The 13,854-nt window shown below is 34.6% G+C and overlaps 2 protein-coding genes across 2 annotated transcripts in view; both read left to right on the top strand.

The window, feature by feature from the left end:
- Positions 1-4,100, top strand: part of LOC137390790 (probable E3 ubiquitin-protein ligase HERC1) — a 171,055-nt gene extending 166,955 nt beyond the window's left edge. Inside the window, exons 86-89 of the mRNA XM_068077107.1 lie at positions 485-637; positions 1,235-1,368; positions 2,148-2,319; positions 3,491-4,100. Coding sequence (XP_067933208.1) covers positions 485-637; positions 1,235-1,368; positions 2,148-2,319; positions 3,491-3,685 — 654 coding nt within the window. The 3' untranslated portion in view covers positions 3,686-4,100. The remainder of the gene's footprint in view (positions 1-484; positions 638-1,234; positions 1,369-2,147; positions 2,320-3,490) is intronic.
- An 8,908-nt stretch (positions 4,101-13,008) lies between these two features.
- LOC137390789 (piggyBac transposable element-derived protein 3-like) lies at positions 13,009-13,548 on the top strand. Its single transcript, XM_068077106.1, has one exon. The coding sequence runs from the start codon at positions 13,009-13,011 to the stop codon at positions 13,546-13,548; it is 540 nt and encodes a 179-aa protein (XP_067933207.1).
- The last annotated feature ends 306 nt before the right edge of the window (positions 13,549-13,854 follow it).

Raw genomic sequence — 13,854 nt, 5'->3', positions numbered from 1 at the left:
AACGAATTTTCACAGTAGGTTATAAGATATTAGTGCTGAAAGTGACAGCATTACAATGACGATGAAATAGACGCATAAGAACAATAGACATGATTTTATTGAATGCGTGAAGTATATTTGTGAAAATATTTCGACGAATGAAGTTGCATGAAAGTGTAAACAGAAGCCATCTCGTTCGTCTACGTCCCATTTGTGCCGTTTTGGAAAGAGATTCTAATCTATGGCGGTTTCGTGATGGCTGCGATTAACTGTTCATTTTTGAGCTTTTAAGAGCTTGTTATCACATTTCCACATATTTTGCACCTACAACACAACAGAGTAAGACATGGTGGATCTTTTGATACCAAATAACTGTAATGTGAATTTTGTTGCAAGTAAACCTTTAAGTTAACATAAATATGCATGTGTGTAATAAAAGTTGTACATTGCTATGGAATCAGTTACGCTATCTGCAGTATATTTTGTGCTCACTGTCTCTGCACAGGTAATACCTCTTACAAGCTTTGAGGCCCAAGGCTCGGATAACAAGTATGTGCCAGTGGTAGCTGGAGGCCAGGACATACAATTGACTTTTCACAACAGGAAGGAGTATGTGGAAAGAGCTCTCTTATATAGGTTAAATGAATTTCACCTGCAGGTAATCTCTTGTCCTATTTAGTCAGGCCTTTACATATGAAGTTGATTTACATCCATCAAAACTAAATTTATAAAGCAGTAATAAATTATTAAAAGAAGTTTTATTGTTACTCTACCAAATTAAGATGAAAACATAACACTAGGCTCTGTGATATGTAAACCCTACCCAGCCTAAACTAGTTGAGTCTGTACTTATATAATTGATATATTTTTATGTTTTCACATTTTTGATTGGTAATATTTAACATCCTCTCCACTTGTTTGCATGAAATTCCAATGCTTTGAGAAACTACAAAGCTATCTGTTAAAACTGATTTAGGCTTTAAGTCGAATGCTTGCTTAAATTTCACACCGTTTGTACAAAGATTTATGTAGGTGTGAATACAAAATGTGGTCTTTTTGCCTTCCCAAAGTGTCGGTACCTTTGAGAAAGCAGAAATACCACATGTTCCCTGGTACATAACAAAGAATATGTAGTAGTTGGTTCACTTTCACTCATACTGAAATACCATGGAGCTCTGAGTTCCGTATTGGTAACAGACTGAACTATAGAACTGGATTAGCTATAATAATTATGCTGAATGTTTTCCTGTTGCAGGCTAATGCAGTACGACAGGGCATGGCTTCCATAATACCAGTGCCAATCCTCTCCCTTTACACAGCTGATAGGCTCGAACAACTCGTCTGCGGTATACCGGACATTTCTGTCAGCCTTCTCAAGAAAGTATCCAAGTAGGTATATGCCTCAAGCATGGCAACAACAGTCAACCAGATGAGTTCATTATATTTTCATAATTCTACAAAGCATTATCTAATTATTAAATAGAGTCAAACATGGAAACTGTTGCTATCTTAAACACTTTGATCCCTGACGGTCAGTATTTCGGCATCTACATGGCTCTGTTCACAAATGCTGTTTCTAAGTAACAGCACCAACCAATCAAATTAATTCATGCATAGGGTGTTAGACTCAAAATTTTACTTCTACTTTGGCCGTTTTCAAATATCTTCACCAACTTCCTTCATTATTATAGGAATTTTACTAGAATGATATCGTGAACAAATGCGATATGACTCATTTATTAATATGTGAAAGATGATTGAAATGCAAATGAAAAATTATGTGATGCTAGCTATAATTTTGCTTATTAGTTTGAGTCAGAAAAAGATGATGAATGTGTGCACCATGGATATGGTGACACTGCAAACATTTTGCGGAATTTGTTAAAACCGTATGAATTTTAATGGTTTGCACAAAAAAACTGAAACAATTTTTTTTTGTATTTGGTTACATTTGCTGTGTGTTGTTGGACTTGTTTTTCAGTGTTCACTGAAAATTATTTAATTATGATCTTATTTAGATATATTTAATAGAAATTTCAACATGTCCTACTGTTTGAAAAATTGCCTAGGGATGCTGACACACATTGACGAAGACAGCCAGGGTTCAAAGGGTTACTGTAGTATCATGCTCCATTAACATTAGCTTACAATGATGCTATTCATTACAGGTACAGAGAAATAGATGAAAGTCACAAGCTAATACAGTGGCTTTGGCATACGCTGGAGTCCTTTACTAATGCTGAGCGTATTTTATTTCTGCGATTTGTGTGCGGCCGGTCAAGACTTCCTGTTAATATCACAGATCTGGGGCAGCGTCTACAGATTATACGCGTAGACAAGGTATGTTTGATACATGTTGATAATGAGTTCTGTAACTATTTCTTTTTATGCACAGAAGACACTCCTATAACTTAAACCTGAAATGGAATTCCGTCCTACGTCAATAATTTATGTAAAGCTTCTGCTTCGTATTACATAAGAAATTCCATTGGAGGTAAAGCGACAAGTTGGTACAAGTTCTTAAATTCGATTCGAATAACGAGAATTCCCATACTTAGTCTTGAAAGTATTGGTTTCTGTTTTGCCGCCCTTTAGAAAGAAAATCATCTATAGGAATATCTTTATTATGAATACTAGTACAGGCACATTCAAGCTTGCCATAAGAAGTCATCATGTATGCTGATATAGCAAAGAGAGTAAGTAGCTGCGCAGTTATTCAGAAACACTTAAAAGCAGTTTATTGGTGTTAGAGTATCAGTCTACCAATCTGAACGTCATGAATTGGAGTCTCATTAAAACCAGCATTTTATTTTAACCTCAAACTATAGCATCGGGAAAATGGACGGACAGATCGACACAACTCATACGTTAGCAAATACCATAAAACCTCTATTTGAACCCGATGAAACTGTACTTTTCAGCCCTTCCCTTATAATGGCATTGTATTAGAGGTGACATTGAAATAGAGGGTGGCGCTGTATTTTTCAACTAGCTCCTCATGATTATGAGAAGACAATTTGAACCCTTGTACAGGTGAAGCGATGCTAATGTCGCCTATATTTTGCAGTTTTGGACAAAAGCCTGATTGTAGATTAGATAGTAACGTCTTTTGCCTGATTTATCTGATAAGTAAACATACAATTATCGTGACTAGTTTATTCACAATGACCATTTTCGTAGACTGTTTCTGATGACATTGAAGCTATGCTTTTGAAAAATTGTTTTCAAATCATCAAATGATCTAGAATTTCTCATCAAATCACTGATTTAAGTCGATGATATCAAGTCATTTTTGCACACGATTAATAGTCAGGTACTTTGCTTTAAATCTGACATGCTACAACGTACCATGTTTACGTAGGAAGAAGTAATGAAAACATCTTTAGTTCTGAATTTTTTGTAGGTATTATGCAAACTAGCACCTTTTATTGATACAGTACTTTTTTATCCTTATTGCTTTCTTACGACTTTTAGCAACTGTCTAAATCGAGTTTGTATAATTCTTTTCCAGCCTGCTGATTCCTTGCCTACGTCTCAAACTTGCTTTTTCCAACTTCGGATACCCAACTATACCAGCGAGCAAGTGATGGCTGAGAAACTTCGCTATGCCATACTTAACTGCCGTAGCATAGACATGGATAACTACATGCTTACGAGAAATTCGGACGAACCTATGGAGGTTGAAACGGATGATGTGCCGTGGTAATAGCATCTCGACAATATTTCTTGCTGTATACATGGATTAATAATTAATTAATAGTATACTGACAGTGTCTTTGCAAGCGCAAGGTTCACATCGACTCAAGGTTACTGAGTGTACAATTTAAGGTGAATATCACCTTAATCCTATATTAATTTTTGGAAAATAAGACTCTTTATTAGATTATAGAAATTATTATTGTATTAAGTATTATAGTAATTGCATTGAAACGCGCATTCTACTATCTACTGTTAAGGAATTTATTTTCTTGCATTCAATAAAGACATCATTGAGATGAATTGTCAGCCAGTACGTTGGGCATGTTAAACAATGGATCCAGGTATTGGTCCTTTAAAAATCCAAATGTAGGTTGTAACTTTCAATTTATATTTTCTGTGTGTGCTTTTAGTGAAAGAAAACAGTCAAAAAGTATGACAAATTTTGATCAAGTGTCCTACAGGAGCTGATATAAATACATATGATCATTTACAATGTTGTGTGCACCTCAGCTTACAAAATACGGCTGTATTATAATTATAGCAACCCTCTGTAATAGGAAAGCAGTTACGACACCTTTACACTTAGTTCCTTGATGCTAGGTTATCTGAAATCCATTCAACCTGTTACCAGCAGATTGGAGGTCAAAGAAGGTCAAATTACTCTGTAAAGTCACAGTGATGGTTGTATATAGGTTTACCTTTATTTGTATGTCATATACCATTACCATGAAATCCGCAGCAGGAGTATAACAGATAAAGTTGCTACGTTTGGATATGATGTTTGCAATCTCTATTATTATTTTACTCTAACTAAAGTTCTTGCTGATTTACCTCGGCCTGTACATGTAAGTCTCACCCAATTAGGCCATTATTGGTTGTTCTTGTTTATATTGTGGAACTCATTTGGAACTAGTCTGCCTTTTGGGATGCCAATAGTCCTGTAGTGCTTCGCCCTCTCAGTGACTCGCTGGTCTTTATATATAAATCCTAATGTCCAGTTATAGCTATTAAAATCTTGCATTTTAAAGCTCACCATGTGCTGAAATTGAACTCATGGAGATTACAACCGCATGTTTCAAACCACACATTTAACCACCGAGCCATACAGTTGTACTCTTACCATATACGTACTGTATACCGTATCCACGTGCTAAATGTGCACTTTTGATTATTAACTAATATTACCTTTAGCATTTGTTATTTTTTGAATTTAATTTTTTGAACTATATGGCTCAGTGGTTAAATGCGTGGTTTGAAACATGCGGTTGTAATCTCCATGAGTTCAATTTTAGCACGGGGCGAGCTTTTAATTACAAGATTTTAATAGCTATAACTGGACAATTAGATTTTAACATAGTTCAAACTATATCAATTATAACAAAAATTAGTTTTTAAACAATCTCCAAAAATAACAAATGCTAAAGGCAATATTAGTTAATAATCAAAAGTGCACATTTACTATACTCTAGATGTATAGAGTATATCTATTTATAACTGGATATAGTTTTTCATATAGCTTTTGTTACAATAGATGAGTCAATAGACTCATCAATTGACTCGATTGAACGTTAGAACGATTGATGAAGGTGCGTCTTCACACTAGCTCTAACATTTAAAAAAATTTGATTAGTTGTGTCAAATATGTAGATAACAGTTGTCAACACCGTTATGAGCGCCAGAACGTTGTACTTGTCTGAAAATATTTATATATATATGTTACATTTATTTTTAGAATAGTGAATCTCGAATAATAAAGCTGAAAGTAAATATGGTTTATTTATCAAAGGTTATAAAGGTGTGCATGCTAGAGTAAGGTCTTCAACAGCCTTTAGCTCCATACTAGACTCTTCACACAACTGTCATTCCTTGAGCTGTGTATTCTACGTTATCAGTCTATGATGATTGTCATTAGAAAGATAAAGCTGTCCATATAAAGACGTAGCATCCAGATCTGAGATAAAATGAAAGTGGAATCAGTTTGCTATATTAGCGATAATGCCGCCATGTATTTATGACTTCTAGGCTTCTCTCTCAATTGTGTAGGTACCTTCAAATGTCAGTTTTATCAATGTTGCAGACCAGTTTTAAAAAGCTCATACTGGACTGTAGATACTCCTGATGAAGTGTTATGGAGTACGAAGTGCATCCAACGAATAGAAACAGCTTATTATTGGCTGGTTGTTTAGCATACGGCATTTCAATTGTCTTGTTGAATATTTTATTGGCTTCTCCAGTTCCGTTTTCCCATTGTGTAAGTTTCTCGACAAGATGGCATAATTTCAGAATGTGGTCTATCCCATTTTGAAATATTGAATGTTGATTATACCGCTCCTCACTGTTCAAATTATTAATGCTTACAAACAGATTGTAGCCACAGGTAAAATGTAACACTATAATGAAAGCAAAGCAATAAATTGAGCCAGGAAATAGTATTAGAATCTGTCATTACTATCTTGTAGCATTTATAAATGGTTCAAAGAATGTTAGTTCTGGTGTAGCAATATTTGGATGCTAATCTTCGCCGTCAAATTATTGTGTTATCACATTTGTAGATACATGTACATGTACCTTTATCTACTCTCAGTGATGTTTTATTCTTACAGCAAAGAGTGCATAGTTAGAATTCTTGTTGCTGAAATTGGTTGACAAATGTAACTCTAATCAATGCTTACAGGAAGTTTAATAACAATTCAATGGCTATACATAACCAGTAAAAACAGTACATTCCAAGTTACAGTTTGAAAGCAGAAAATGTAAAAGTGCGTAATTAATTAAATATTTTTTGAAATCACCCGGGCTGTAACCAATCAATTACTCAAATATATAGCCACAGTAAACTACTCTATCCTATGGTAGAACAGAAAAAATAAGGCAAAAAGATGCATAAGTTCGGGCGAGAAGAGTTATTAAAATGTGCCTCTCTAAATACAATCAAAGCATTGTATGGATGACATAACAATTGTTGTCACAAGTTTGAAGCATCCTTCAAAATTTATAGCTAAGATTTTGTCTGTTGGCACAAAAAATGAGCCACATTAATACGGCCCAAGAACCTGTCAAGGAAAACGCATGGTTAAGTAGCAATAAAACAGGACAGCTGTGATAAGACAGGAGAAGCTGATAGCTAGCTAATTATTCCTTTTAACTTTAATACTATGTTTGTAATATATAAAGTTGGTTGAGAAACTGACTTGAACTAAGCTCATGAACATTATCTTAAGAATTTCCTTTAAGATTTTCTGTTATTACCACTATTACTGTTATGAAAGCACAGCTTTTGATGGGATTTATCATAGATATATATTTCTATATATTATTATATATAGAAATAAATATATAATAGATTTATCATAGATATATATATATTTCCATATATATTATATATATATAAATTTATCATAGATATATAAGATTTATATATCTATGAGATTTATAATACACTGATAGGTCTAAAAGGAAGTTTTGAGCTCATTATTTTATCACATTCATGTTACCTGCTAGCCACTTTACATTTAGTTCAAATCATTGATAACCCAATCAACTACAGCGAGAGATGAGAGAGCAAAAACAAGGGAGTGAATAGTTTTGTACACCCACTGAATAAATTTAACACTGAACTATAGATACATACACATGTCTTATTTCACATTTAATATTTGATTTTCTACATTTTATGTAGCTTGTGAAATGCGTATAATATATATTGGAGTATGTGAGTTAACAGCAAAGACTGGCTTATTTGATAAAAAAATTTTTTAATGAAATTTTAAGGTTTCCAATTTTTAAGCCTTGCGATTCGGCTATTAATAACTAATATTTTTCATATTAAAGAAAAGGTATACCACCTTTAGTTACTAACAGTTCAACTTTATTTATACACTACAGAGCAAAGTTATTTATTATGAAACATGATATAAGATTACCTAACGTAGTTGTATACTTTTATGTAATACTGATGTAGGGACTTCAGGGAATAACTTTGTGCAATTGAACAACGAATGCAGTCAAACCAAAAATTATGCTGATAAGTTCTATGCACCTATGTGGCAGTCATGCGAAACACCATTACCAAAATCTTAATCCATATTATTACAGATTATCTATTACTGTTGTTTCATAATAAATTTTATAATTTATATATATCTAATAAATTATTCCAAGTGTATGGTTTGTAAATATCTTTTGCTAACAAATATCCACAATTGTCCTTTGATCAAGTAGCTTAATTCAGCAGAAAGCAGTAGATGAATAGATAAATAGAAATAGATAAATAAATAGAATTTGACTGATGATATTGCCTCAGTGCCAATTCTTCATATGAAAAGCAGCAAGAAAAATTCATGAGCATCCAATTCGCTAGCTTATATCTAATTTTCTTGCATATAATAAGTATGCAATCAAACATTTAATACTGTCTCAAGTTATTGTTGTTAACCTACTTTAATAATTTTTTGACATGTTCAGGACCTGTGATTGTTTGGGATCATAAGCACCTGTGATCGTAAGGCTGGCCGCCATCTATTTAAATCCTTTTGGGCAAAGGAGACATAAGAAGGTTGTTTGCTATTAATATATGTATATATAGCATAAACTTAATTAAATTTATAGCAAACACAGAAATAAACAAACACCATCATTTAAATTTTATAATAACATATGTTGATTAAAAATAAATGTTCTCCGTTAAAACTTTTTTGTTACCCGTGCAATGCCGGGCCTTCAACAAGCGGATAACTGAAGTGACTGATGATATTGCCTCAGTGCAAATTCTTCATATGAAAAGCAGCAACAGAAATTTATGAGCATCAAATTCGCTAGCTTATATCTAATTCTCTTGCATATAATAAGTATCCAATGAAACATTTAATAGCCTCTCAAGTTATCATTATTGCTTTAATATTTACTTACATCTGGAGCACCCATGATCATTTGCTAAACTATATAAGAGCTTCTTTCAATTTTTAGAGGCCTATAGATTTAGTTACAGTATTTCTCACAGGTTTTCATAAAGTTTTTCTCAAATATATTGGAATTATTAATAAATTTTAAATAATATTAATAACATTCTCTAGCATATAATAAGTATCCAAACAATAATAAGTCTCAAGTTATCACTGTTAACCTACTTTTAACATGTTAAGCACCTGTTATCATTTTCTGAGCTACACCGACTTCTTTTAGTGTTAATATTTTCTTAAGGCTGGCCGCCATCTAATTGAATCCTTTTGGGCAAAAGAAATGAAAGAAGGTTGTTTCTGAGAAATTAAAAGTGGTCCTGGCACCAAAAACAAAAAAAGTTGACTTTGGTCTGTTTTACTAACTGGTATAACCTCAACTGTACTAGATGTAGAATGTTAAAATGCTTTTGATAATAGAATAAATTACAGAAAATGCAAAAATAAGCATTTAAATTAGAGTAAGATTTTTTATTGTGAAAATTGCCAGATTTCAGAAGTTTTATTGATTATATACTTTAAAATTTAATTTGACAAAAAAGTTCTTTATTTTTGGCAAATCTTCACATTTCATTCAATTATAAACTGTGCAAGATAATTAATATTAACATGAAAACGAAATTAAGATGTGTTATTGGTCGTCTCAGACGCATTGCCATCATCGTTATTGGTGATGGCAATGCGTCCGAAAGTATGATTAAATTTTTCTCATCATTGTTCTCTTTATAAAAATAAAATATTATAAATTGTTCTCAAAGTAAAGTGAAACAACTTTTGTTACAGTTTAAATATAATTCACAAGCATTTTAACCTCAAAGCACATTTTAACATCTGCAATACAGCGCCACACACGCTAATGAAGTTTGCTGTGATGGTAACATAATCACTTGTGAAAATTATTAAAATTACCTCACTGCTCTCTCCAGACGAACTTTTAGTAAAACAGGAAATTTGATACTTCTAGCAATTTTTTACAATAATAATTGGTTTGGTAACACCAGCGTTGCAAAAAAAATTTACATTGTGAACATGACACACTAATTCAACTATGATTACCTTAGTTTTCATTTTCAACAATGAAGAATAGTTATGTATTTCATTAGCAAAATAGAATTATCAAAGACCGGTGCGTCATTTGCCAATGGCAGGGGAGATAATGAGGAATAGAAGAGTATAGTTCGTATTGAAAAAAGCTTGTTTCCTGTTACAACAGTCAATTAGTTGACTCGCTGGTCATCCTAGTTGTTATAGATACCTGTAAATGCTATCACCGCAAAAACGCGAACTGAATTGAAATTCACTGTTACTAATATTGTCTTATGGTGTTAATTGAGGGTTGTTTTTCTTATAGCGGACACTATTCTTGTTATCACTTCTAATTTTAGAAAAAGATGTTTAAAAATCAAACCAAAAATGTGTGCCTGGCTCCATGTACTGGGCTAAACAATAAGGTTAACAGGTTACTGAAAGTAAAGGAGCTCTCTTTATTTTGTAACACACAACTGCTATGTATGTTGTACTTACTTCAGTAGTTGGTAACTTATTACTAAACAGTAGCAGGTGTAAAACACTACAAAGTATGTGATAACTATTCACAATTTGTTTCAACAACAAAAGCAAAATTTTGTAACGCAAAAAGACTATGTGATACTCATTAATAACAGTAGGTATACAACAAAATAGAGTATGTGATATACATGTATGTTCATTGTCCGTAAACAACGCAAAGTAACACTGTATATGTAACGCAAAGTAATACTTGTAGCAATTGACAATATGTCTACAACACAGAGTATCTGATACCTGTTCACAATAGTCGAGAATGCACAACACAGAGTATGTCATCACCATTTACAGTAGACATAGAACACGATGGAAACTTATTATCAGTGGGTATATAAACCAGAGGATATGTAATCTGTTTCAACAAGAAGGCATGAAAGTATAGATTAGAAATAATGACAAGAAATCTGACAAATGAAATGGAACTAACTACTGCAAGCACCCGTCCTTGTCAATATGGGGCTACAGAAATAATCATCAGGTAATTTGTTAATGAAAAGGTGACTGTATCTGTTGGCTCGAGAATTATACATCTCCTGTGGTATCACTTGTCGCAAGTACTGCGCTGAACCATAGATATGCTATTCTATGATAGTCATTCACAAACTGAGGCTCGTTTTATGGCCAGTGATACACAGTAAACCTACAACAAACCAGGCATAAAATCGATGAACCACCATCAATAATCTTTCCATCCAGGTGTTTCCAAGTGGATGTCATTGTGAGGTATACGACATGCACACAATGGAAAAAAACTGAGCAAAGGCAAACTTGTTAACAGACATCTAACCTCTTACAGTAAAGGAGTAGTAAGGAAAAATCTTGTAAAATAGAGAGTCTTTACAGTCCCCAGTTGTGTTTTATGAAATGTGCCACCTTAACCGAGGGCTGTGCTTACGTCATCAAAAGCGTGCTGTGATTATTTACTATGATTTATACAACGACGTACCTTGTCACTGATAGTGTGGGCTCTAATTCGTCTGACCTTTGACCTATGAACCCCTGAAAGCAAACTCAAAACGGATAACTATAAATTATATTCTCAAAAGAAGGCTGCATTCTCTTTTACCCTACAACAAACTACTCCCTCAAACTGTTTGAGAATGTCTCTGAACATTTACAAATGTGCTCAACTAGTATAGGAGAGAATTTTAGGATAAAACTGGTTGTCTACAAGTTTGCTGCACACTTTCTTTAGGAGATATGATAATGAATGTAGTTCCCACATAAGTCAAACATTTCCTTAACCCAGGAGAATTTGGTGTGAAATATGTGTAACATAAACTTTGGATGTGCATAAGTGTTCAATTATTGTTCCTAAACCTTATGTCTTTACATCCCTCACTGCCCAATGGGACAACGATGTAACATAACCATGCATGAATGTGATTGGCTAGAGCACATGGTCACCTGACCATTTTAAATCTAGTGGGCTCCATCTTTGATTGTGAGCAAGACAACTGCTTCAAGTTCTTGCTTCAATTCTACACATATTCAGGTAAGACTGTTGTTTTATTAGTTATGAATGTTTCACCTAAACCTTATTAGATGATTGAAACTTACTTCGATAAAAAAGCAATTGAAAATACCAGGTTTCATTGAGAAAGAACCTGGATGTACGCCCACGTCGCATTGGGCTTTGCATGAAAAATTGATTAGGTGGTGAAATTTTTTCTGCAGCATATATTCTATTCAGCATTAAGTCTATGATATAGAAGAAATACCATATATGATACCAATATGATTACCAATATTGATGGTTCAAATAAAAGCGAAAAGATCCATGTCCTTGTTCTATATTGAAAAAATAAGCAACATAGAGGTGGCTGAGTATTTTTACATCATTCGAGGCTCATGCTAAATTGTCAAAAGCATCTGCAAGTTGCATTGTGATGTTAGACTAGATTTTTGTGCTCTGTTTTATGTAAAGTATGGCTGCCAGTCAATGACAATTGAGTGTTCGAAATGTCATGGAGTTGATTAAAGCTGATGACAGCGATTTAGAGGGCTTTATTGATGACAGTGACGACTACGAGGATTATACGCCAGTGCCTGATGCGCAGGTAGAATGTGATAGGTAGCCCTACATTAGGCCTACATGATACATGTTAGAGTGTGTTATAGCATGAGCAAATGTGGTAACAAAATTTGAATATTTCAGGTAAACGATTCAGGAAGCGAAGACGATGCAGAAGGTAATGCTGATGAAAGGGGCTATGACAGCGAGAATGAACTGCTCGCTAACTTAGTTGCAGCAGCAAATATTGTTGGCTATAGATAGAGAAAGACTGGTTTCATGCCACAAGACATCTTATTCACAGAAACAGAAGTTGAGCCTTCTGTAGATATGGATATAGCTACTCCCTTGCAGTGCTTTTAGAAATTCGTGACATTCGACATGCTGAGTTACCTTATGGACAATACTAATCTCTATAGTGTGCAGAAAACTACTAAATCTGTCAACATTTCGCGAAAAGAGATTGAACAGATGATTGGAATGTGGATACGGATGGGACTAGGTCAAATGAGTGAGGTCAGGCAGTACTGGGTGGCTGAAACAACGTATGAGCCTGTTTTTTCAGTGATGAGCCGGAACAGGTTTCAGCAACTACTTACTAGTCTGCATTTCGTTGACAATTCATCTGTATAAGATGAATTGTCAAAACCGACAAGTTTTGACAATTCATCTGTATTCCTATAAGATGAATTGTACAAAACCGACAAGTTGTGGCAAATACGCCCATGACTGACCAGCATGAGAGAGAATTGTCTGAAGCTGATTGCAGAACAGCATTGCTCCATCGACGAAATGATGGTAAAATACCGAGGGCAGACGAGCCCCATAAGACAATATATAAAAGAAAAACCACATCCTTGGGGATTTAAGGTATGCGGTAGATCTGGAGACACCAGCATTTTGTACGATTTTCATGTGTACCAAGGTGGCAATGGTAAGCGAAGCGAGCTAGGTCAAGGAGCGGATGTTGTGCTAAATCTAACATCCACTCTTGAGCAAAACAAAGGCTACAAGAATTATGCAGACATTTTGTTTACGAGCGTTCCTCTTCTAATAAAACTATCGGAGAAGGGAATGTTCTATACAGGATTACTGAGAAACAACAGACTGTCTGGAGCCAGATTGCTTGACGAGAAAGCGCTAAAGAAAATCGGTCGAGGAAAAATAGATCATCAGATCAAAACTACTCACAATATAGCTATGGTGAAGTGGTATGACAATAGGGCTGTAACTCTTCTCTCTAGTAATGTGTCTGTTGAGCCAGTAGCAGAGGCTAACAGGTGGAACAAGGCTAAAAAGCACCGTTCGTTTCAGTGCCAATACCAGCAGCTGTAAAAGAATACAACCAACACATGGGGGGTATTAGCTTGCTAGATTCATTCCTGGCCAAATTCCTGGCCTGGCAGTCATTCCTGGCCATTCCCGTCGCTGGTATCTCTATTGTCTCTACCACCTTCTACAGCTACCGCAAAAACATGCTACACTGCAGCCTACTTCAAGGCCAGCTGGCATCGGCACTCATCAATATAAAAACTGACAGACGCTGTCGCCGATGAGCAGAAGAAGTGGCTACTCAGTCCTCACCCATCAAAAGTGATTCACCAGGCACCATGTTCGCAAGATGAATATGCTCATTGGCCT

Source organism: Watersipora subatra, chromosome 3, assembly GCF_963576615.1.
Source record: "Watersipora subatra chromosome 3, tzWatSuba1.1, whole genome shotgun sequence".
Taxonomy (NCBI): domain Eukaryota; kingdom Metazoa; phylum Bryozoa; class Gymnolaemata; order Cheilostomatida; family Watersiporidae; genus Watersipora; species Watersipora subatra.
Note: the sequence above shows the minus strand (reverse complement) of the source record. Positions and strands in the feature narration are given on the sequence as shown.

What these genes read in the sequence shown, in the direction of transcription:
- LOC137390789 (XM_068077106.1), top strand. Translation starts at nt 13,009, where the DNA reads ATGGTAAAATACCGAGGGCAGACGAGCCCCATAAGACAATATATAAAA.